This window comes from Tupaia chinensis, unplaced genomic scaffold (genome assembly GCF_000334495.1).
Source record: "Tupaia chinensis unplaced genomic scaffold, TupChi_1.0 Scaffold000118_1, whole genome shotgun sequence".
Taxonomy (NCBI): Eukaryota; Metazoa; Chordata; class Mammalia; order Scandentia; family Tupaiidae; genus Tupaia; species Tupaia belangeri.
Genome location: NW_006159584.1, coordinates 1469567 through 1491573, shown reverse-complemented (window position 1 = coordinate 1491573; position 22007 = coordinate 1469567). Strand labels below are relative to the sequence as shown.

Sequence of the window (22007 nt, the reverse complement as noted above, 5' to 3'; positions counted from 1 at the left end):
ACCCTAAGCCATTTACAGATGAGTAGGAAACTGTGTATGTGTTTTTGTAGACAAAAATTGGATAATTCTTTCATGACAGTTTGACCCTGCTTTTTCTTCTGAATTTTCATCTACATGTTATTTATTATTATTATTATTAGTTTTAGAGATGAAGGAAAGTTTATTGAGAGAAAGAACACCAGGGGTTCTGAAGCCAGAGGTGCTTCAGCCCACCCTACTAAGGAGATGTGCTGTATTATATGGGAGGGGTGGAGGGGCAAGGTCACAGGAATGGCAGGTACTTTGATTAGCTTACTTGTCACTGTGACTTTATCAGTTCATCCATGGCTGTTGGCTGCCAGTAAGGGAGGATTCTGGCCAAAGGTCACTGCAACCATCTCTTTATTTTATGATGGGAAATTGCCTAAATATTTTAATGTCAAAGCAAACTGGATGCTGTACTTTCCAGGGGAGGGTTCTTTGTCCTTGTTCTCAGCCTCCCACGCTGTGGTAGAGCCAGGTAGAGGTCATGTGCTATGTTCAGGCTTTGACTAGAAAGAACAAGTGTGCAGCTCGAGTCACGCAGAAAGATGTTCCTTGATTGTACAAAAGTGACTTACCCACCTAATGTCTTCTTGTTGCAACAAGCAGGGGTTTTCCTTCTAACTAGGTAGCACATACTACTGGTAGGTTTACCTGCTTGCCATTTGTATTAACTGTATGCTCAGAAAGTAACCCTTTCATGCCTAGGATATAGTGTCCAACTCTTGGTTTAGATGTGAACCTAGACATTTACTAAGGTGGTATTTTTGGATTACATTAACTTGCCTGAAATTATCCATTTGGTGCATCGTGGTATTTTACAATGTACTCTTTTTATTTTTAAACACTGAAAACTGTAAGTGGAGAAAACTACATTTCAGAGATAAAGGGGTGTATGTGTGTATAAATAAATGCTTGCCACCCATAAAATGTAAACAAGATAAAGGTAAAGTCATTTTCTAAAAGTAAGCCTCTAGGAAATTCTTGACATTTTCAAGAAGATGTTTGCCCTTTAATATCATCATTTGCTTTTTCCATCTGTTTTGGGGGTATTTGGAAATTATAAGCTTCTTTTTTATTTTAGAAAAATTTAAACAGCTAAGGACTTTTGAAAATAGGCAAATGTTAGGATGGCTACTTAACTGAATTCCAAATAAAAAATAGCTCTTCTCATTTTAATGAACTTTTTTTCTTTAAGACCTCAACTGCCACAGTAAACATAGTAGTGACAGATGTCAATTTCAATGCTCCAGTGTTTGATCCCTATCTGCCTAGAAATTTATCTGTGGTGGAAGAAGAAGCCAATGCCTTTGTGGGTCAAGTAAGGGTAAGTGAATATTTCTATATACTTATGTATATTTCATTTTTAAAACTGCATATATTTCTCACATTTTATTTTTGGAAAGAGATGCAGCTAATTTCATCTCTTAAGTGACTGTTCTGAATATTTATTAAATGTTAATTTACATTTTATGATCACTATGTAATTTAAGCATCAATAATGTCAGATTATATTATTAAATATTTTTAAAGAATTATTTTATTAATTTTATTTATTTATTTGTTTTAATTTTACCTGAGGTGGGGCAGAGTAAGAGAGAGAGAGGGAAAGTGAGAAAGTGAGCCTCCAGGTCCAGGATTTGAACCGCAGTTGGCCATGTGGGAGTCCAGCACCCTTAACCACCATGTTATCTGCTGTCCCCTTATTTAAATATATATTTTTTTGGGAGAGGTGTTCCCCCCCCATAGGGCACATGCACTCACCAGAAAGACAGAGAATGACAGAAAGCGAGAAATCACCCCCGAGGAGGGATTGCCATGCATCAATCCCTTCTCCTTCATTCTCTTGGGCATGTACACACATGCACCTGGCGTGAGTTTAAGCCACCAGGTCCAGGACTCAAACCATAGTTGACTACATAGTAGTCCAGCGACATAACCATTACATCAACTACTGGTCCCAAGATATATATATTTGTATTTACCAGAATTAAAACATATTTAGAGAGTTAAGTAATTAGGTATACCATTAGTTGTGGATGTGGATATTCAGGTCTCAAATTACATATATTTATATGTGAATTAATTTGATTATGTAAACATATCTTTAGCATCTCTAATATGTCATATTTCACACATATCCCTCATCCAGGATCCTGAAGATTAATTCTAGTCATGTTCTGCTGGTTCCTAACTGGACATAGTAACCTGTTTCTACAGTTCTTTGATGAATAATTGAATAATTGCTTTACTCGTAAAGTAAAGGCAATGCTGCTTCAATGGGGCTGTGCTTTGGTTTTGAACACAGTCAATGGTCTGGAACTCACGAGGGAGGGAAAAGTTTGAAGTAGACATGAGTATGTCGATGAATCTCCCTTACATAAGGCGCCCTTGTGGTCTCCAGGCAAGGAAAGAATCTCCCACAAATGGAGTGGTGTGAGCTGCTCAGGAGTCTCTAATCTCGCTTTTATTCTGTTAAGGCACTGATGTTTGCAAAGCTGGTGCTTTGAAGTAAACCTTCTCTACAATTCTGCCCCTCCTGTAAGCAGACACAGAGACTAATTTTTAGTCTAATCTTCTCTGGCTGTAAAAGAGGAGAGTTTTTTTAAAAAAATTCTTTCAAAGAGATCTTGTAACTTTCACATCATGTTCTAAAATTTTAATTGGCTAATTTGAACCTGTTTTGTTTTTGTGTTTTGTTTTGTTTTGTTTTTCCTTCAGCACACTGACAGTGCTTGAACCAATTACCAGCTCCACAGTCATGATTATTACCATTGTCACTATCTGTCGAATCCTGGAGATATTAGAGAAGACATAAAGCCCGTCTCAGTTTATGCCATTCCAGTTAACCACAGAGAAGCGTGATCATTGTTTTGTTATACCATGCCCGGTGTCTTTATGCCAGCGGGCCAGCAGGTGACTCAGCTCTGGAATCCTGTCTGAAAGCTCTGCTCCCTTCACAATACCTCTGGTGTCAATATCTTACTGTGGTTTTTCTAAGAAAAGAACCTGGAGATAAATATTCAAGCATAATATTTTTTGAGAAGTTCAGTTCATGCTAGCAGGGAAGTGAAGAAGTTATGGATAGGAGAGAAGGCAGCCAGTGAGGATTGCTGCTAAACCAGTAATCGTTCGGAGCACTGGAGTGTAATCTCTAAAGCCAGCTCCAGGAAAGGGTACAAATTTATGCATCCAAATTATCCCTCCTGAGAATTGATGAAACTGGAAATTTCACACACTAATTCTGAGAATTTTTGGCTGTGGATGCTGGGAGGCAGGATGACAAATTTTTGGCCCTCATTGCCTTTAGTATAGCAAGAAGCCAAGTTCCCTCTGCAAATTCTCCTATGAGGGCATGAAGTCAGCAAAAGGAATTAAAATACTAGCAAATGGAAGTTGGCCAGAGTGTAGCATGTACTCTGAGGCACACGTAGAAGGAATTAATAATTTTGATTACACTAAGCAAACAAGTTACTAAAATCTCTAATAGGGGTACATCAAAAAAGAGAAAGAAGGATGATGCAGAAGTTGATTTATGAAGGAGGTATGCTGGTAAAGGGAAGTTAGGAGGGTTTAGGTGCTATCTAGACCAAGATAATAGCCTAACTGAAGATATAGAAAGATGAGACTGTTACACATAGTAATTATAAAAATGACATGGCACCTCATACACATTTCTCTATATTCATTGTGAAAAGTAGCAGTGGTGAGGGTGGCAGGTGGCACGGTGGTTAAGGCACTGGATTCCCACATGGCTGACCTCAGTTCACGTCCCAGACCACGCAACTTGGTTTCTCACTTTCCCCCTCTCTGTCCTTCCCTAGTCAAAATAAAATAATAATAATAATTAATAAATACAGAAAATTAAATAAATAATTCGTTTAAAAAATAAATGGGAGGATCGGCAAGTGGCGTGGTAATTAAGGGTGCTAGACTCCCACAAGGCCAACCACGGTTCAAATCCTGGACCAAGTGGCTTGCTTTCTCAGTCTCTCTCTCTCTCTTTCTCTCTCTGGTCAAATTAAAAAAATAATACATGAATAAATAAAGTTAAATAAAATTAATGGGGGAACCACTGAGTTATGGCAACATCAGATTTGTATTTTATAAAGATTATTCCTCAGCACATTGTAATGACAGTTCTAAATCTAGGACTTGACACAGGTGGCAATTGTAATAGCCCAGGCATACAAGGCTTGAAGTAGTGTAATCATAAAGGTAATTAAATTGTATTACAGTTGTCATTACAATGCCACATGGATGAAAATCGAGGCATTTATTCAGTCATATCTGTCAACTACTCAGATAAAACAAGTGGATGTTTAAATCATTCACTAAAATTATTCTCCCTATTGGGACCAGCAGTTAGTGTAATGGCTATGTCGCTGGACTCCCATGTAGTCGACCATGGTTCGAGTCCCGGACCCCGCGCAATACAGTTCGAGTCCCGGACCCAGTGGCTTCAACTCAGGCCAGGGACGTGTGTGTGCGTGCCCAAGATCCCAAGAGGAGAAGGGAGGAGAAGGCATTGCAGAGTGGGCATCCCCTCTGGGGGTGAGGGGGGGGTGATTTCTCGCTTTCTATCTCTCTGTCTCTGTCTTTCTGATGAGCGCACGTGCCCTATAGCAAAAGAATTCTCAAAAAAAAAACCAAAAAAACTATTTTCCCTATTTTTAAAATGTATTTAGCTCTGGAGAGATAGAGCCCATGTGCAGTGAACAACTAATAACATGTAAGTAGACATCAACATAATGATTGGTTCTTAGTTAATACTTTTTCCCTTCTTTCTTTCTTTTTATTTTGGGTCGCTTTTCTTAGTGATTCTTTTTCTCTGAATGAATTATTGTAGTAACCTTTTTCTTATCTCCTACTTCTTAACTTTTATGAGAAATGGTCTCTGTAATTTAATTCCATTTTAAAAAATTGAAATATGGACCTTAGCACTTATAATTTGATACAGCATAATTGTCCTGGTTCTAGGCAATAATAACATGTTTTCATAAAAATTTAAATGAGCTTGAAAGTACAAAGGAATTGAAAAATATTTAAAGCGGGCTGCATCCAACTGATTCTGCACAGTTTCAGAGAAGTTGTAATGTTCACAGAACGGAATTTTGATGCCTCATAATGGTCTCCTGTTGCTACCTAATGATAATTATATAATACATTAATTCCACCAAATGACTCCAGCTCTGCTTGTAAAATTTAATTTTAATTGTCACCGAAACTATTAAGACATATTTAAAACCAAGATACGTATGGTTAATTACTGTACTGAATTTGAATGATCAAGTTTGTATTTATGTTCTGATGACATTTTAATATGAATAATCCAATATTTGGACTCAAATACTGAAGGAACTTTTTATTTACCTTTTATAGGTAGTGTTGTACTAACAACCTATATTAACTAAGAAGTATTTAATTTAGGAATTATAGCTAGTACAAATGTTTCACTCAGCATATTAAAAAGTAAACTATCAACCAGCGATTGTTTATTGTAAATATTGCAATTTCCAAGGTAAATATAGCATTTAAAACCTAAAATCTCATCTGTAGTCTCAAAGTGTTTGCAGTTGAGGACTAAAGAGAAAAGATACATGCAGAATAAAACTAGTAAACAATGAAGAATATGCAGTTCTCTGTCCAGTATCACATGGGTGATATAAATTATGTACTGAAAGAAATGACAAGCTTGGGGTTCGAGAAAAGCAGATTATAATTTCTTGGACAAATTCTTGTTTAAAAATGGCATGTTTCCAGCTGTAGACTTGGGTGTGCCTCCCAGCATCCTAACTATGCCTGCTGGAAGTTATTCATTCTAATGATACAACTCTGTATCTTCAGAATAAACCCTGGGTGTTTTGAAGCAAAATATCATGATGCTTAGTTCAGGTGTTGATGTTGGACTGGGCGAAGGTGCTCAATGAGGGAGCCTGAAATCTGGTCTGTACCATTTGCTTTAAAGAGACAAAATTTGATGAATGAGGTGAGGAATTTATTCAGTGAGGCCAATACCAGAGGGTGAGCAGACTGAAATTTATAACCATCTCCACATACTGGATAAGATACAAAACTTACATAGGTGGAGAGGTACATTTTTTTTTTTAAAAGGGGGTAAGTTGTTCATTATCTTCAGGAAAAATGAAGAGACAAGGAAGCCTGGTCATTACCTTTGGCGGGATCAGAAGAAACCTGCCAAAGTCAGGAGGCCATCATTGCTCAGAAAGCAGTTTTCCTTTTGGGTACGCAGGGCAAGGTGGAGTGATCATTTTCCATTCTCTATGAAGGGCTTAAAGATAAGCAATGTTTTAACAAGGAATCAATCAACACAACAACTAGATCCTGGTTCAGAAATTTTGGAACCCTTGAGCTGATATAATCTTCTCAGAAAGTCATATGAGAGGAGCCTGAATGGTCTCTGCCCTCTCTCTCTCCATAGCAAGGTTATTAAGAAGTAAAAGATGGAAGTTAATGACTAATCCTCCTGAAGTTTAATCTATTAAGATGGACTCCAAGTCTAAGTACAATATAGAGTCACTTTGATTCTCTTATGCCTTGATCACAGTGTCTGTCATTTCCAGTTGTTTTCTCAACTAATGTTTCCCTGACTCAATCTTGAGTCTAAGATGGGGACTGATGAGAAGATAAAGGAAGATTTATATCAGTAAAGACTAAGACCCAAGATCACAAAGGGAACTTCTTTTATTTGGTTAATAGAGTTTAGCACAAAGGAGAAATGGAAGTGGTCATTTTACTTCAGCACACTCGACACACGAGGTGCTTCGGTGCGTCCGTGTCTGTGGATATGTGAGGTGCTTGGAGGTTGCAGTGAGGGAGGTGGTGGTACGAGATCTTTGAGATTGTAGCAGAGATGTGGTAGCATCTCAGATGAGTAATCTCTTACTGGCTAGAGTCTTTCAAATTAAGACCTAGATTCAGCACCTGTTTTTCAAGTAATCCTGGGCATAAATGCATGCACAAATACATCAGTGAAGGCATATTTGGAAGCATTGCCTGTTAAAATTAAACAAGGTTTTCTAAATGTTTTCAGGGTTGTATATAATAAAGAGTGAGCTGCTTCCCAGCAAACTTCCAATAAATAGCTTGTAGAAATTCTTAGGCCATACTGAATTTTAGCTCTAGGTAACAAAAATAGAGTCCTGAGTCAACAAAATGTTCTTCAAGTTCTTAAACAAAATAGATCAAATTTATTCAATCTGAAACACAAATGTATTTTCAATGTGAGAATGGCATGCTAAATCTTAGCTGAGACTATTAGCCAGGGTAGTGATTCAGTTTCAAGCCCTTTAAAGCAGTTTTAAAATCCTTTGTAAACCAGTATTTAGAAGGATAGGGATTATATCATTTTGAAAAGAAATTGATGTGTTCTTCAACTACACAATTTAGTATTAAGCAAAATAAATCTGAACCTCAGTGGCCTTTCTCTGAATAATATAGTTGTCATTTCCCTGTGTGGGGTTCTAGAAATGAAATGAAGGTGGGAGCTTTACGGTGTTTTATTTTTTTTGTAGCTCAGCATGACATTCAATAGGGTATAAAACTATAATACTTCTTTTTTAAGTGGGCCACAAGTGGGGAATTTTATGGGCTCTCTTGTCAAATCAAATTACTTAATGCAAACACGGTACTCAGTTGAATAAAGAAAAAGTCCACACAATTTGAAAAAGTGGTGACATCTGTTTTAATGTTGTTACCTAAAAACACTTATGATGGAGATGTATATTTTGGTGACTGCTTTTGAAACTCGGTGATCTTTCATATATTCAATTAACAGCTTATAAATGGATTAGAAAAGTATCTGGATGTATTTTCATTTACGGCCTAAACTTTAAGCAGTATTTAGTTTTCCTGGTAAATTTTAGAATAAATGCAAGTACACTCGTGTGTGTCTCTGCCTATGTATATAAATATTCATAGTTGTATAATCCCAGATAAACAGTGAATACAATGAATGATACCTGTTCACAAGATACAATCACCAAGACCTTTTTTTTTTTTTAATTGACAGAAACTACAAGAGCTCACGAGAGAGAGAGAGAGAGAGAGAGAGAGAGAGAAAAGCATGGTCACACCACAATACTTTCTCCATTTCTCCATCCTTCTAGGATTTTACACATGCACACACATGTGCCAACTTGTTTATCAAGCTGTAGGGTCCAGAGAGAGAGAAAAGCATGGTCACACCACAATGCTTTCTCCATTTCTCCATCCTTCCAGGATTCTACACATGCACACGCATGTGCCAACTTATTTATCAAGCTGTAGGGTCTAGGATTTCCACTGTGGTTTGCCATGTGGGATCTGGCTGTCTTAACCACGAGGCTACAGGACCAACTCACATCAATGACCCCTTGATTGTTTACTGTTGTTCTCTGAGAGATAAAGCTGCTCTCTTTGAAATGAACCTGTTTCTCCTTCTTGACACCCTACTAGCTGCTTGTTCTGCAACTACACATGCAGCAAACAAGACACACCTGCCACCTCCCACTGCTGCTTCGACAGCTTTACCCCACTGTACTAACCTGTGATGACTAGCGTTTATTCTCAGTACCCTCCCATATCTCGTTGTCCCAACTCATGCCCATGGCCTTGATTTCTCTTTCTCCATTGTTTATTTAGATGACACCTTCTTGAACATTCTACCCATACATAATTTCTTCCAGAAGAATCTTTTCTGAGTCTTCAATGTCCTAAGTATCCCCTGCTCATGGTCCCATATCCTACTGTGTACTTTTTACTGATATTTACTAAAGTGCACTGGTGTTACCTGTTTATTAAAGTTACTTGAAAACAGGGACTGTGTTATATTAATGTGAGATAACTCACCCGCTCACCCAGTGTTTGGCCGAATTAGATAAAATGGGCTAAAATTACCTAAAAGTAAAGTTTTATGTGGAGGATGCATACACCTTGTAGAAAGAGAAGATGATATAACATACATTAACACCTTAATCTATAATTTGGCTTAATTCATAAGCATACTCACAAGAAAATTAGTTCTCTTAGAAAAGAGAGATAAAGTTTCAGTATTTGGATATTGTCTACCTTTAGAATTTCGCTATGTAGAATGATACAGAGTCAACTTAAAGAGCAGTGTTAATGCAAAAAACAAATAAATATTGACATCTGTAGTTGGTACAGCACAAAATAATACATCTATTTGTCACCCATGACACAGGGAAACAATACTGAAAATTTTCCCAGGTGTAATAGTTCCACAGAAGAAAAGTACAGCTGACCTGCTACCAGCCTATTTAGCCATAGATTTTAAATTATGTTCTCCATTTACCCATTTAAAATATATAGTCCATTTAAATTATTTAATATTTGTCTAAAAAGAAATGGTAACTATTTTTGCCTCACAAACCCCTGCTGCATTCATCTAGCTGTACTTTTTTAATGCTACATTACTTATTTATGAGATTCAACTTTATACAAATGGCACTTCTGTTTTATAGACTGATGAGAATTCATGGCCTTTTCACTTCAGTTGGATTCGGTTCTCCTCTGCAAACGTTATAGCTCTCTGCGATCACTTACACTCATGTCACTGCCTGAGGAGGAACTGTGGCAATCAACTGCTTGCTTTTACAGGAAGGATTCCAGCTCTTTTTAAAACCTCTTATTCAGCTCAGCTCTTATCCTTTACACTTTAAGAAAAACATGTAATTTACACAAAGTAATTGAAACATAAATGCACAATTTAGTAAATTATTATAATGTAAAAATAAATGTAATGTGACTCAGGGATATAGCACATCACCAGAGAAAAGCCTCTTGTATGCTTCTTCCCAGACACAATTGCTCTTTTCTACCTACGATGAACTACTATAATAGTTTCTTTCTTTCTACTATTTTTTCCCCCAGTTTTTGCTATATGGTGCATGCACTGAGAGAGACAGAGAAAGAGAAAGAGAAATCACTGCCCAGGGAGGATGACCATACTGCAGTCCCTTCTGCTCATGTCCTCTTGGGATTTGGGGCACAGATATACATACTCCTCGTGTGATTTTCAAGGCGCTGGGTTGGGAACTTAAACCACACAGTCAACCGTGTGAGATTCAGCCTCCTTAGCCTCCATGCCATTTGCTGGCCCATATACTTTTTCTAAGATCCTATTTTTTGTGTGTCTTCCATGAGTGAGAGAGACAGAAAGAGAGAGACAGCACCCTCAACAAGTTCGTGACACTGTGATCCATCCCCAGCTTCAGCCAGCCCCAGGTCACAGGCACATATGTGCCTGGTGTGTTCAGGGAAGTCTCCAGATGCAACCTGGAACTTTCCCATGAGGGTCAGCCTGCCATTGGACCACTGCACCACTATCTGGGCCCAGTACTTGCTTAATTTCTATTACAGATTTACCACCTAAGTCAGCATCCATAAACTATGTAGTTTAGTTGCTTTTGTTTTTGTTTATTTTTAGATGTATATATAGGGTTGGCTCAGTGGCCTAGTGGTTAAGGGAGCTGGATCCCACAGGGCCAATTGCAGTTTACAGCCCTGCTTGTAAAACACTTCAGACATATGTACGTGTGGGCCCCAAATCCCAACCAGATAGAAAGATAGAGATTGCAGCTTGACCCTGCCCCTCTAGGGGGTTCCTTTTCACTCCCCTGTCTCTCTGTTTTTCTCTGGCAAGCTCACAAACCCACTGATAAGGGAAAAAAAGTGTGTGTGTGTGTGTGTGTGTGTGTGTGTGTGTGTGTGTATGTATGTAGTGCATATATATACTTCAGTATCTGCCTTCTTTCATCCATCTTTATTTTTTGGGGGGATTCAACCACATTTCTGCTTGTTTATTATTTTACTTACTGTATACAGCTATGCTACGATTCGTTTCTACATTCAAATACTGAGTGCCAAAGTGCTTCCCAGTTTGAGGATGTGATCATCCGTGCTGCTGTGAATGCTCTCACAGCATTTCTCCTGGTACATGAGTGCCTGAGGTGCTACATGTTATGAATATGTGTGTGTTTGATCAGACTGAGAACACCAATCGTGTCCCACCGTCTCATGCCGAGAACTATATGTGAGAGTTAGTGGTGCTCCCCATCTGCATCCTTGGTGTGTCGTTCTTTCTAATTTGAACCATTTTGGTATGGTTTTAGCTGTTAACATATAATAGTCTCAGTATTACCCTAATGAGCTTTTCATATATTTATTTACTATTTTAAATTTCCTTTTCTTTCTTTTATTGAACTTTTTTTTAATAGGTCACATGTGTTCACCAGACAGAAAGAAAGAGAGGAGGAAAGTAAGACAGCACCCCCAGGGAGGATGGCCATGCCTAAATTCCTTTTTCTTAAAGTACCTGAAAGAAAAATTCCATAGTTTTTTAAAGGTTGTTGCCTTAGGGTGAGTGTGCTTGCTGAAAAGAGAAGGAGACAGAGACAGTGAGAAGGAATGTGAGAAATCCCCCCAGGGGGATGGGCAAGCCACCACCCATGCTCCTCAGTTCTCCTCCCATGATTCTGGGCACACATGCACGCACACATGCCCGGTGTGATTTTCAAGTCACTGGGTCCAGGACTCAGACTGCAGTCAGCCATGTGGGAGTCCAGGGATGTAACCATGATGCCATCTGCTGGTCCCATACTTATTTTCAGTGATACACAGGTATTAATAAAGTTTCGCTGTGATCATTTTAGAGAAAATTTCAGTCATAAGTATCTATTTTTATGATCTGTTCTAGTAACTAATGAGGAAATGAAGGCAGTTTTTAATAAGCCCATTTACATATATATGTATGTACACATTTATAGAGTTATGTACAATATGTGTAATTAATATTTTACATAATACAGTATTATATAATTATATATAGCAGTGTGTGTATATATATATATATATATATATATATATATATATATATATATATATATATATATATATATATATATATATATATATAATCTTGAGAGACTTTAGTTGAAGATTTGGCTTCAGTGGTATTTTTGATAAACAACCGTTACTTACACAGCAGAATAATCACATACTTCAGTTTTATCTCTCCAGATTTGCATTATTCCCTGAGAAAATCTCAGGACTATTTCATGATTACTTTGGAACAGCATAATTATAGCAACAAAAGTAAATTATAAAAGCATGAAATCTTACAGGTGGGACATACAGTACAAATAACCACTCTAGAATAAGTGTTTCATTTTAAGAACCAAACACCACATACTTGGTATGTTAGAATGAGGGCTCAACCTCAAATCCTTCACTTCCACGTGTAGTACCCTTTCCACTACACCCCACAGAGCTATATATGCACTCTTCTCATGCCTAAGAAGAATTTTCTGATATGCCTTCACAGTATATTGTTTGTTAGGTACAGAAATCATTTCTGACTCTCTTATTCCAGTTATATGAGATTGTATTGTAATTCTATTCATTTATTTTTCCACTTAAGGGTCATACATAATATGTTATTGTAATAGCTATACTCATGTACACTAAGGAATGTCTGATTTTGTTTACATATTTTATATCTACTAACCTTTACTAATTTAATACTTTTAAAAATAAAAACTATCATATGGTGTTTTTAAAGGGATATCTAGTATAATATTGATATCGTGAATATTACAAAGACATTCTCATAAACAGGTTTTTAAAATACAAATTATCATAAAATATATGTTGAAACTTAATTTTTTTAAATGCTGATCATATGTATAATGAACACATTGGTCAAATCTTCTAGGGTAGTTGAGATGATAGTACTGTGATGTAGGCTACTGGGGTCTAGGTTAAAAAAAAATATATGAATATTGCTGATGTATAGTTTAAAATAGCAGCTCAATGTTGTTGAGCTCATTACAGTCATTCCCCAACAATTTAAACTTTATAGGGTATTCAAAATAGCCAACTATTCACCCCCGGTTATTAAAGAACAATTCTCACATCATGTAGCCCAACAAGCTTCAAACTTAGGTCAAAATGGAAGTGAGTTTAGTCTTTCTCCCTGACCTGAATGTCCAGAACTTGCCGTGATTATTTATCACCTGCTATTATTTTTATAGCTAAAACTATGCATTATGGTATTATATATTTCTCTTTCTCTGACTCCCCTTATCACTTAGTTTACAGTCAACATTCTATGGGATGTAAAATAGACAGAATCAACAGAGAAAGTAGTGAAGTAAAGGGATACCAGCAGATTCATGGAATACTAGAAACACACTTGGAGAAATTTATCAACACCAGGTACTTCTGACCATCTCATTGTAGATATAAAAATTGAACAAAAAACAGTAAAATGAAATTTCTACGAATTGGTTATTTATGAATGGCTTCAATTTATTTAATTTACCTCTACATCAAGCCACAGTGTGCTGAGAAATTTCTGCTTCACAGGGCTTTTCTCTCATATGGCAAAAAGTTGAATGCTGATAGGAAGGGTTGGAGGATACACTAATGTAAAGATTTGGGAAAGTGGTGGTGATGACGTAAAAAGAAATAGAAATAATAGAATGGGGAGAGGACTGGACCAGCCAGGTGATGCAATGGCTAAGGCAGTGAATCCCACATGACTGACTGATTTGAGTCCTGTGGTTCAGCAATATGGAAAACACACTGGGCATGTGTCTACACATGTCCAAAATTCTGAGAGGAGAATGGAGGAGAAGGGATTATAGTATGGTCATATCCCCTCAGGGATATTTTCTCTCTCTCTCTCTCTCTCTCTCTCTCTCTCTCTCAATCTCCTCACTGTTGAGTACACATTCCCTAAAGCAAAATACACACACACACACACACACACTCACACACACACAGCAAAAAAGAGTGAAGAAGATCAAATGAGCAGATTCTCCTTTGTCCTTTCAATTAAGATTTATTTATTTATTTTGATTTTCTTGTTTTTCCACTATTTGCTAGAGGGCATGTATGCTTGCCACAGATAGAGAGACAGAGAAGAGAAAAGTGAAAAATTACCCCACTCCCCCTGCCATGGGGTTTTGCCACACACCAATCCCTTCTCCTCCGTGTTTCCATCTTGTTGAAACTTTGGGCACACACTCATACACACCAACCATGTTTTTCAAGCCACCAGCACTGAAACTCCAACTGTATATGTAGTCAGTCATGGGGGATCCAGCTGCTTTAATTACCATGTCACCAGCTGGTCTAAAGAATTATTTTAAAACATGTAAAAATTCCAAAAAGACAAGGATGAAGTCCTCTCTGAAATTCTGGACTATTCAACTATACCTTCCCCTGATTAATGAAACATGTTTCAGAAAGAAATATTCAGACTTTGAAAACTTTCATGGCAAATTGCAGGTATGGTAAGTCCTGAAGAGACTAAAATTCATAAAAATACATTAATATAACATCATTCACAGGAAAAATGAAATGAATTAATGTAGCTCAACAAAGCTTCTTTGGTTACATAAATTTAGTTGACTTTCTATGTAGGTTTGCTTTTATTATTTTGCTTTTTAAATGCCCCTGAATTTTAAATCACAAATCTAATGAACTCAAGAGAAATTCACAAATGCATAAAATTTTCTACATGGAATATAACTTTGTACTTTTAATTTTTAAAAATTTATAATAATTATTATTTGCTATATAGGGAGTGTGTGCTCATCAGAGAAAGGCAAAAAGAGACAGAGGAGAAAGTGAGACATCACCTCCTAAGGGAGGATGGCCACACCACAAATCCGTCTCCTCGTCTCCTCTCGAGATTTTGGGCATGCAGGCACACACATCAGGCTTGATTTTCAAGCCTCCTATTCTGAAACTTGAACTGAGACTGGCCATATGGAAATCCAGCACCTTAACTACCACACCACCTACTGGCCCCTTATTATTATAATTTTTTAAAGATAGGATCTTACTGTGTGGTGGTACTTCTGCTTCAGCTTTCTGAGGAGCTAGAACCACAGGCAAATGCCACCATGACTGGTTCATCCTCACTTTCAGTGAGGATCTCCCTGTGTTCCCCAGGCTAGTCTTTAGCTGAAGACCCTCCTTCCTCAACCTTCTTAGTCACACACACTGCTGAGCCAGCTTGTAGTTTGACCAGGAATCGAACCTATGTCTTCAGTGTGGTCTGAGCCTATATAGGAAAGGTCTTGCTGTTGGCTAAGCCTCTTTTTTTTTTTTTTTTTTTTTTTTTTGCTAAGCCCCTTTTTTTTTTTTTTTTTTTTTTAAATGAGAGACTTTTGCTATAGGGAGCATGTGCTGGCTGGAGGGACAGAAAATGAGAAATCACTCCCTAAGAGGGATGGCCATGCTGCAGTCCCTTCTCCTTCATTTTCCTCTTGGGATTTTGAACAGGCACATGCACACGCCCAGCATGATTTTCAAACCACTTGGTCAGTCCAGGATTCAAGCTCAGTCCGCCATGTGGGAATCCAGTGCCTTGACCACAGTCACCAGCTGGCCCCAGTAGGTGCTAATCTTATCTCTACATCTATAGGTTCTGGGAGGGGAAATACTTTGCTGATACTCCATAATCAGCAAGTGAAAGAATCAGTGGTATAGCACTATGAAATACTAAACATCTTATATTTGCCTTAACTGGGGGCAGCCTAAAATTGTAGATAAGAGCACTGACTTTGGCATTAGATATTTGAAGTTAAAATTCTAATCTTATCACATAGCTACTCCATAATTTTTTTTTTTTGAGAGGATTTCTGCCATAGGGCATGTGTGCTTGCCAGAAAGACAGAGAGACAGAAAGCGAGGGAACCAGCAGTTAGCGTAATGGCTACGTTGCTGGACTCCCATGTAGTCGACCGCAATTCACATCCCGGACCTGGTGGCTTAAAACTCACGCCTGGCGTGTGTGTGTGCTTGCCCAGGATCCCGAGAGGAGAATGGAGAAGAAGGGATTGCGGCGTGACCATCCCCCCAGGGGGTGATTTCTCGCTTTCTGTCTCTCTGTCTCTCTCTGTCTGAGCGCACGCGCCCTATAGGGAAAACCTCTCAAAAAAAAAAAAACTAAGAGAAGAAAGAAAGCAAGAAATCACCCCCCCCAGGGGGTTGGTCACACTACAATCCCTTCTCCTCCATTTTCTTCTCGGGATCCTGGGCATGCATGCACACGTGTCCTACGTGAGTCTAAGTCACTGGGTCTGGGCCTCGAACTGTGGTCGACTACATGGGAGTTCAGGGACATAGCCATTACGCTAACTGCTAGTCCTGCTACTTTATGATTTTAAACAAATTGTCTACTTTACATAGAAATTCTGTTTCCTCATCAATGAAATAGATAGTAGTTCTGATAGAGTTTCCTAAGCGTTAAAAGAGAGAAGTTAGACCCTTTGGCCCAAGTGTAATAGGAACTCTGGTAGCCAATGTGAACATAACAGTAGTGGGGGCAGCAGTAATATTGTGCACACTTGAATTTTGGGACCTGTATTGAGATTTATTTTAATCTTGATGTGTCCATCTATGGTGTGAGCCTTTTTGCTAAGCTTCATGTTATTTATGCATTCTAAAATCATGTCCTTTATGCTTTCATAAATGTCTGAAAATATTGCACCTATCACTACTCACACACAAGAGCCTGCTGTTTGCCGTTAGTCTCCCCACTTCGGCTTCACATTCTATGATGTTCAGTCAGCTCTGAATCTAAATCATTATAGCATCATCTACAAAACAGGGATTTTTTTCTTTTTTTCCCCTTCAGTCTGAAGTACCAAAAGGTAATGAAAATGTATTTCAAAAATTTTACTGAAATCAAGATATACTTTATCTACTGTCATTTCTATAACTGAAGAGAAAAGATACATTTTGTTGAGACGTATACTTAATACAAGTAAAGTGAAGTTACCATGAAGATTCTAAACTTTCTGACCATGCTGAAGCAGCAGATTAAAAGTGATGCATGTGGGTGAAGGTAATTTTTCGTAGTCCACGATACAGTTGTATTACAGTACCTCATACTTCACTATACTTTCTTCTTTTTTTGGAGAGGTTTTTTCACTATAGGACGTGTGCGCTCGCCAGACAGACAGAGAGAGACAGAGAGACAGAAAGCGAGAAATCACCCCCCAGGGGCGATGGCCACGCCACAATCCCTTCTCCTCCATTCTCCTCTGGGGATCTTGGGCACGCACGCACAAGCGCCCAGCGTGAGTTCTAAGCCACCGGGTCCGAGACGCGAACCGCGGTCGACTATGTGGGAGTCCAGCGACAGCCATTATGCTAACTGCTGGTTCCCACTATACTTTCTTTTATAACACTCGTTAAAATTTGAAATTATATGAGCCAACTCATGATGGCTTGATTACGGCAACTGGGATCCCACATTGCCTACTGCATAGTTGGAGTTCAAGACCTTGCAATTTGAGAAACATTCCAGGCATGTGTGCATGCATGCCCAAAATCCAGAAAGGAGAGAGAAATGGAGGAGAAGGAATTGTGGTATGGCCATTCCCCATGGAGGTGATTTCTCATTTTTCTCCTGTCTCTCTTTTTCTATTCCTCTTCACCAAGTGCATGCACCATCTGGCTAATGTTTTTAAATAATTTAAAATTTTGTGTTTGCATGATTTTAAAAAATCATCTTTCTTATTAGAATGTAATTTCCAGGAGAAAAAGTTAAAAGCCCTGTGTATGTCCCTATTGTATAATGCATCTTTTTCTATTATAATGATCACTTTATTGATTTTTAAAAGGCCATGATTGTTTAATATTTACTTTACAGTTAAGTGGCATAAACTCAAAGCATATTATTCTTATCCTTCAGTTCAGCTTCAGCCCTTAAAAGTCTGTCTAGCTCAAAGTTAACATTAAATATGGGTAAATTCAGGAATTAAAATTAGCTCTGTGTCTACACAACTATGTTATAAAGAAAATTATTTCATTAAGAAAATATTCTGAGATCAGCATATGACATAACATTTACTTCGCTGGATTCCCACATAGTTGACCGTGGTTCAAGTCCCGGACTTAGCAACTTAAAACTCTTGCCGGGTGCGTGTGCATGTGTGCCCAAAATCCAGAGAGGAGAATGGAGGAGAAGGGATTATGGCCTGGCCATCCTCCCTGGAGGGTGATTTCTCACTTTCTGTCTCTCCGGCAAGTGCATGTGCCTCATAGGAAAAAAATCTCTCTTAAACAAACAAAAAAATAAATAAAGAAAAAGAAAATGTTCTGTTTACAACATGCTTTTCTAAAAGGAAAAAGGAAATCTGTCTTTATCCTTTCAGTGCTTATCCCTCTTATACAAGTGAACTTCAAAGAAAAATGGAATTTAAAAGTTAAAAATAGAATATATAAGCTCTATATTTCAACTAAATGACCCTCAAGTTCAAGACACTTTTGTAAGTAACTACATTAGTTATTTAGTTCATCCATTAAGAACTGAGGGTCTTGGGACCAGCACTTAGTGTAATGGCTATGTCGCTAGACTCCTATTCCTATGTAGTCGACCACGGTTCAAGTCCTGGACCCGGTGGCTTAAACTCATGCCAAGTGTGTGTGCGTGCAGGTCCAAGATCCCGAGAGGTGAATGGAGGAGAAGGGATTGTGGTGTGGCCATCCCACCGGGGGGTGATTTCTCACTTTCTGTCTCTCTCTTTTTGGCGAGCACACACACCTTATAGCAAAAACCTAAAAAAAAAAAAAAAAAAAAACTGAGTGTCCTAGGAATTTAGCCCTGCCAATGCATACTTTTTTTATATTGTTAACTAAAAATAAATAAATTTTAAAAATGGGTGCCTTTTAAAGATTTTTTTTAAGATTAGGAAATGAGGGACTAGAAGATAACATAATGATTACATTACTATACTCCCACATGACCAAAAGTTGTTCAAAATCTGGGGCTGGAGGCTTTAAACTCATGTCGGGCATGTGTGTATGCGTACCCATAATCCGTAAAAGAGAATAGTGGTAAAGGGATTGTAGAGTGGCCATGCCCCCTGGGGGGTGATTTCCCATTTTGTCTCTCCGACAAGCTCACATGCTCTATAGCAAAAATCTCTCTAAAAAAAAAAAAGATTAGGAAATGAAAAGAAGTGTGAAGGGGCCAAATCAGGAGTGTTAGGTGGATCCCTAAAGATTTCTCTAGAACTCTCACAAAATTGACCTTGTTTCCCCAGATCTGCATCCCAATGTCCAATATCCATTGAAATGGAGGACTGGATGAAGGGTATTACATCATAACCAGATGCTGTGGAGGGTGCTTCTCTTTCCCCCCACCCCTCCTGAACACAAGTGTGCTTTATCAGGATTTTTTTTTAAAATGCCCTTATTTAATGAGAAAAATGAGCAAGAGATATTGTCATGGAGGAAGACTTGTCTTGTGAGGCTGTCTTGGATGTTTTTCTGCTAAAGCTTCAGCTAGCTTTCTGAAAACACACTCATAATAAGCAGACATATCATTCTTTGGCCCTCCAGAAAGTTGACAAGCAAAATCCCTTGAGCGTCTTCCCAAAAGCTGTTGCCATGGTCTTTGCTCTTCACTGAGCTGTTCTCCCTTGCAGGACCACTTCTGCCTCTCGGTAGCCACTGCTTTATTGTGCTGTCTTCAGGATCATGCTGACAAAGCCATGTCTCATTTCCTGTTACAATTTTTTTGAAGAAATGCTTCACATTCCTGTTTTCATTTCTTTACAATTTCCACTGAAATGTTTGCTCTTCTCGGAGCTTATCTGGGAGCAAGTTTGGGTATCCATTGAGGCAGAAATTTTGCCCCATCTTCCACCTTTCTGTCAGAAACTAGATAGGCAAAACCAGTTGAGATGTCTGTGGTGTTGACTGTTGTTTCTGCTGTTAATCTTCAGTCTTTTTCAATTTGAATATGAGCAAGATTTGTTCTTTTCTTCTCAAAGTGATGTCTGCCACTGCAGGCATCATTGTCAACATCATCTTGTCCTTTATTAAAATGAGTTTCCAATTTGTAAACTCCTGATTTCTTTGAGGCACTGTGCCAATAAACTTTACATAAAATTTTACTGATTTCACCTTTTGTCTACCCAAATTTCACCACAAACTTCATGATTGTTCTTGTTTTAATTTTAGCAGAATTCATGTTGCTCTGGTAAGGGCTGTTCTTAAATTTGTGTCTTATCTCTCTTAGTAACTCAGACTATTGATATATCCTGCTCAGAACTGTTATAACAAGTTAGTACACTTATTTTGGTGCAAAAAAGTTTTGTTTTTTTTTTTTTTTGGGGAGGTTTTTTTTTTAATGCATGTGGGCTTTTTTTTGGAGAGGTTTTTATTATAATGCATGTGCGCTTTCCAGAAAGACAGAGACAGAGAAACAGAAAGTGAGAAATCACCCCCTGGGGGGATGGTCACGCCACAATCCCTTCTCCATTCTCGTCTTGGGATCTTGGGCATGCATGCACACACGCTGGGCATGAGTTTAAGCTACCAGGTCTGGGACTCAAACCGCAGTTGACTACATGGTAGTCCAGTGACATATCCATTATGCCAACTGCTGGTCCCAGTATTTTAATATACATTTCTTAGTATGTTAGTTATCATCTAGATAAAAATACATGTAACTTTAAAAGAGAGAGCAAGAAAGAGAGTGAGGCAAAGGAAAGTTAATATGTGGGAAAAGCCAAAGTTTCATAGTGGAAAATTCTGGGTTGGAATTTGAGCTTTGCTACTTACTAATCATACTATTATAGTTGGTCAGTTTATTTAAGTTCTTTTAATAACAGTTTTCTCATCAGTACATTGAAAAGGATCATTACCTGTTTCTTACACTTTTTTTTTTTTTTTGAGAGGGTGGCGCGTGCGCTCATCAGACAGACAGAGAGAGACAGAGAGACAGGAAGCGAGAAATCACCCCCTAGAGGGGATGGCCGCGCCGCAATCTCTTCTCCTCCATTCTCTCGGGATCTTGGGCACGCACGCACATGCACCCAGCGTGAGTTTTAAGCCACTGGGTCTGGGACATGAACCATGGTCAACTACGTGGGAGTTCAGCGACATAGCCATTACGCTAACTGCTGGTTCCCTTTCATACACTTTTAATGTGAAAGTTAACTTTGATAAAATACATAAAAGCAGCTTTTAAACTCAACAGTAGTTTGGGGTCAGCAGGTAGCATGGTAGTTAAGGGCACTGGACTCCCACATGGTTGACTATGGTTCAAGTCCTGGACCTGGTGGCTTTCTCTCTTTCTTGCTCCCTCTCTCTGTCTCTCTCTGGTCAAGTTAAAATAAATAAATAAAGTTAAAAAATGAACAGACAGTACTAAACAAATCCCAGTTACCGCATGGACAATCAATCATATCTGTCTAATTGGAAGGTAGCACTACATTGACATCTTACACAATATCCAACTTTATTGAATATAGCAAAGATGACATCACTCATCATGTTTTAAGTTTATCTTTTTTAAACATATTTATTTGTTATTATTCTTTTAAATTTGTAATACTGCAAATATTACATCTCTCACCAGGGAGAGATGGGGGAGAGAGAGACAGAGGAGAGAGAGAGAGAGGGGGAGAGAGAGAAGAGAAGAAAGGAGGAGAAAGTTAGTAAACAAGCCTCCAGGTCCAGGACTCACAGTATGATCAGCCAGGTGGGAGTCCAGCACATTAACCACAGTATGATCAGCCAGGTGGGAGTCCAGCACATTAACCACAGTATGATCAGCCAGGTGGGAGTCCAGCACATTAACCACAGTATGATCAGCCAGGTGGGAGTCCAGCACATTAGCCACTGCACCACTTGCTGGCCCAGTTTCTTCTTATTAAAATTAATTATTTCTTCAGAGAGAGAGATGGCATCCCCAAAAGGATCTTGATGCTGCTATTCACCCTTAGCTTCAATCAGTCCCCATAATGTGCACACCTGTGCCTGGGATACTCAAGGAGGTCTCAGGGTGCAAACAGGGACCTTCTCTCGCAGATTAACCTCATAGAGGGTCATGTTTTACTGCTGCATCACTATCTGCCCCTAGTTTTATCTTTTTCATCATTATTATTTTCTAATTGTCAGAGGGCATGTGTGCTCATTAGAGAGAGATACAG

At 38.4% G+C, this 22007-nt stretch overlaps 1 protein-coding gene across 11 annotated transcripts in view; it reads left to right on the top strand.

Annotated features, from left to right (window-relative positions):
- The window catches only part of PCDH15 (protocadherin related 15), a 781066-nt gene that overhangs the window by 532276 nt on the left and 226783 nt on the right, over positions 1–22007 (top strand). For all 11 annotated transcript variants that reach the window (XM_027770259.1, XM_006144390.1, XM_006144387.1 and 8 more), the window contains one exon: positions 1220–1348. In XM_027770259.1, the coding sequence (XP_027626060.1) occupies positions 1220–1348 (129 nt within the window). The remainder of the gene's footprint in view (positions 1–1219; positions 1349–22007) is intronic.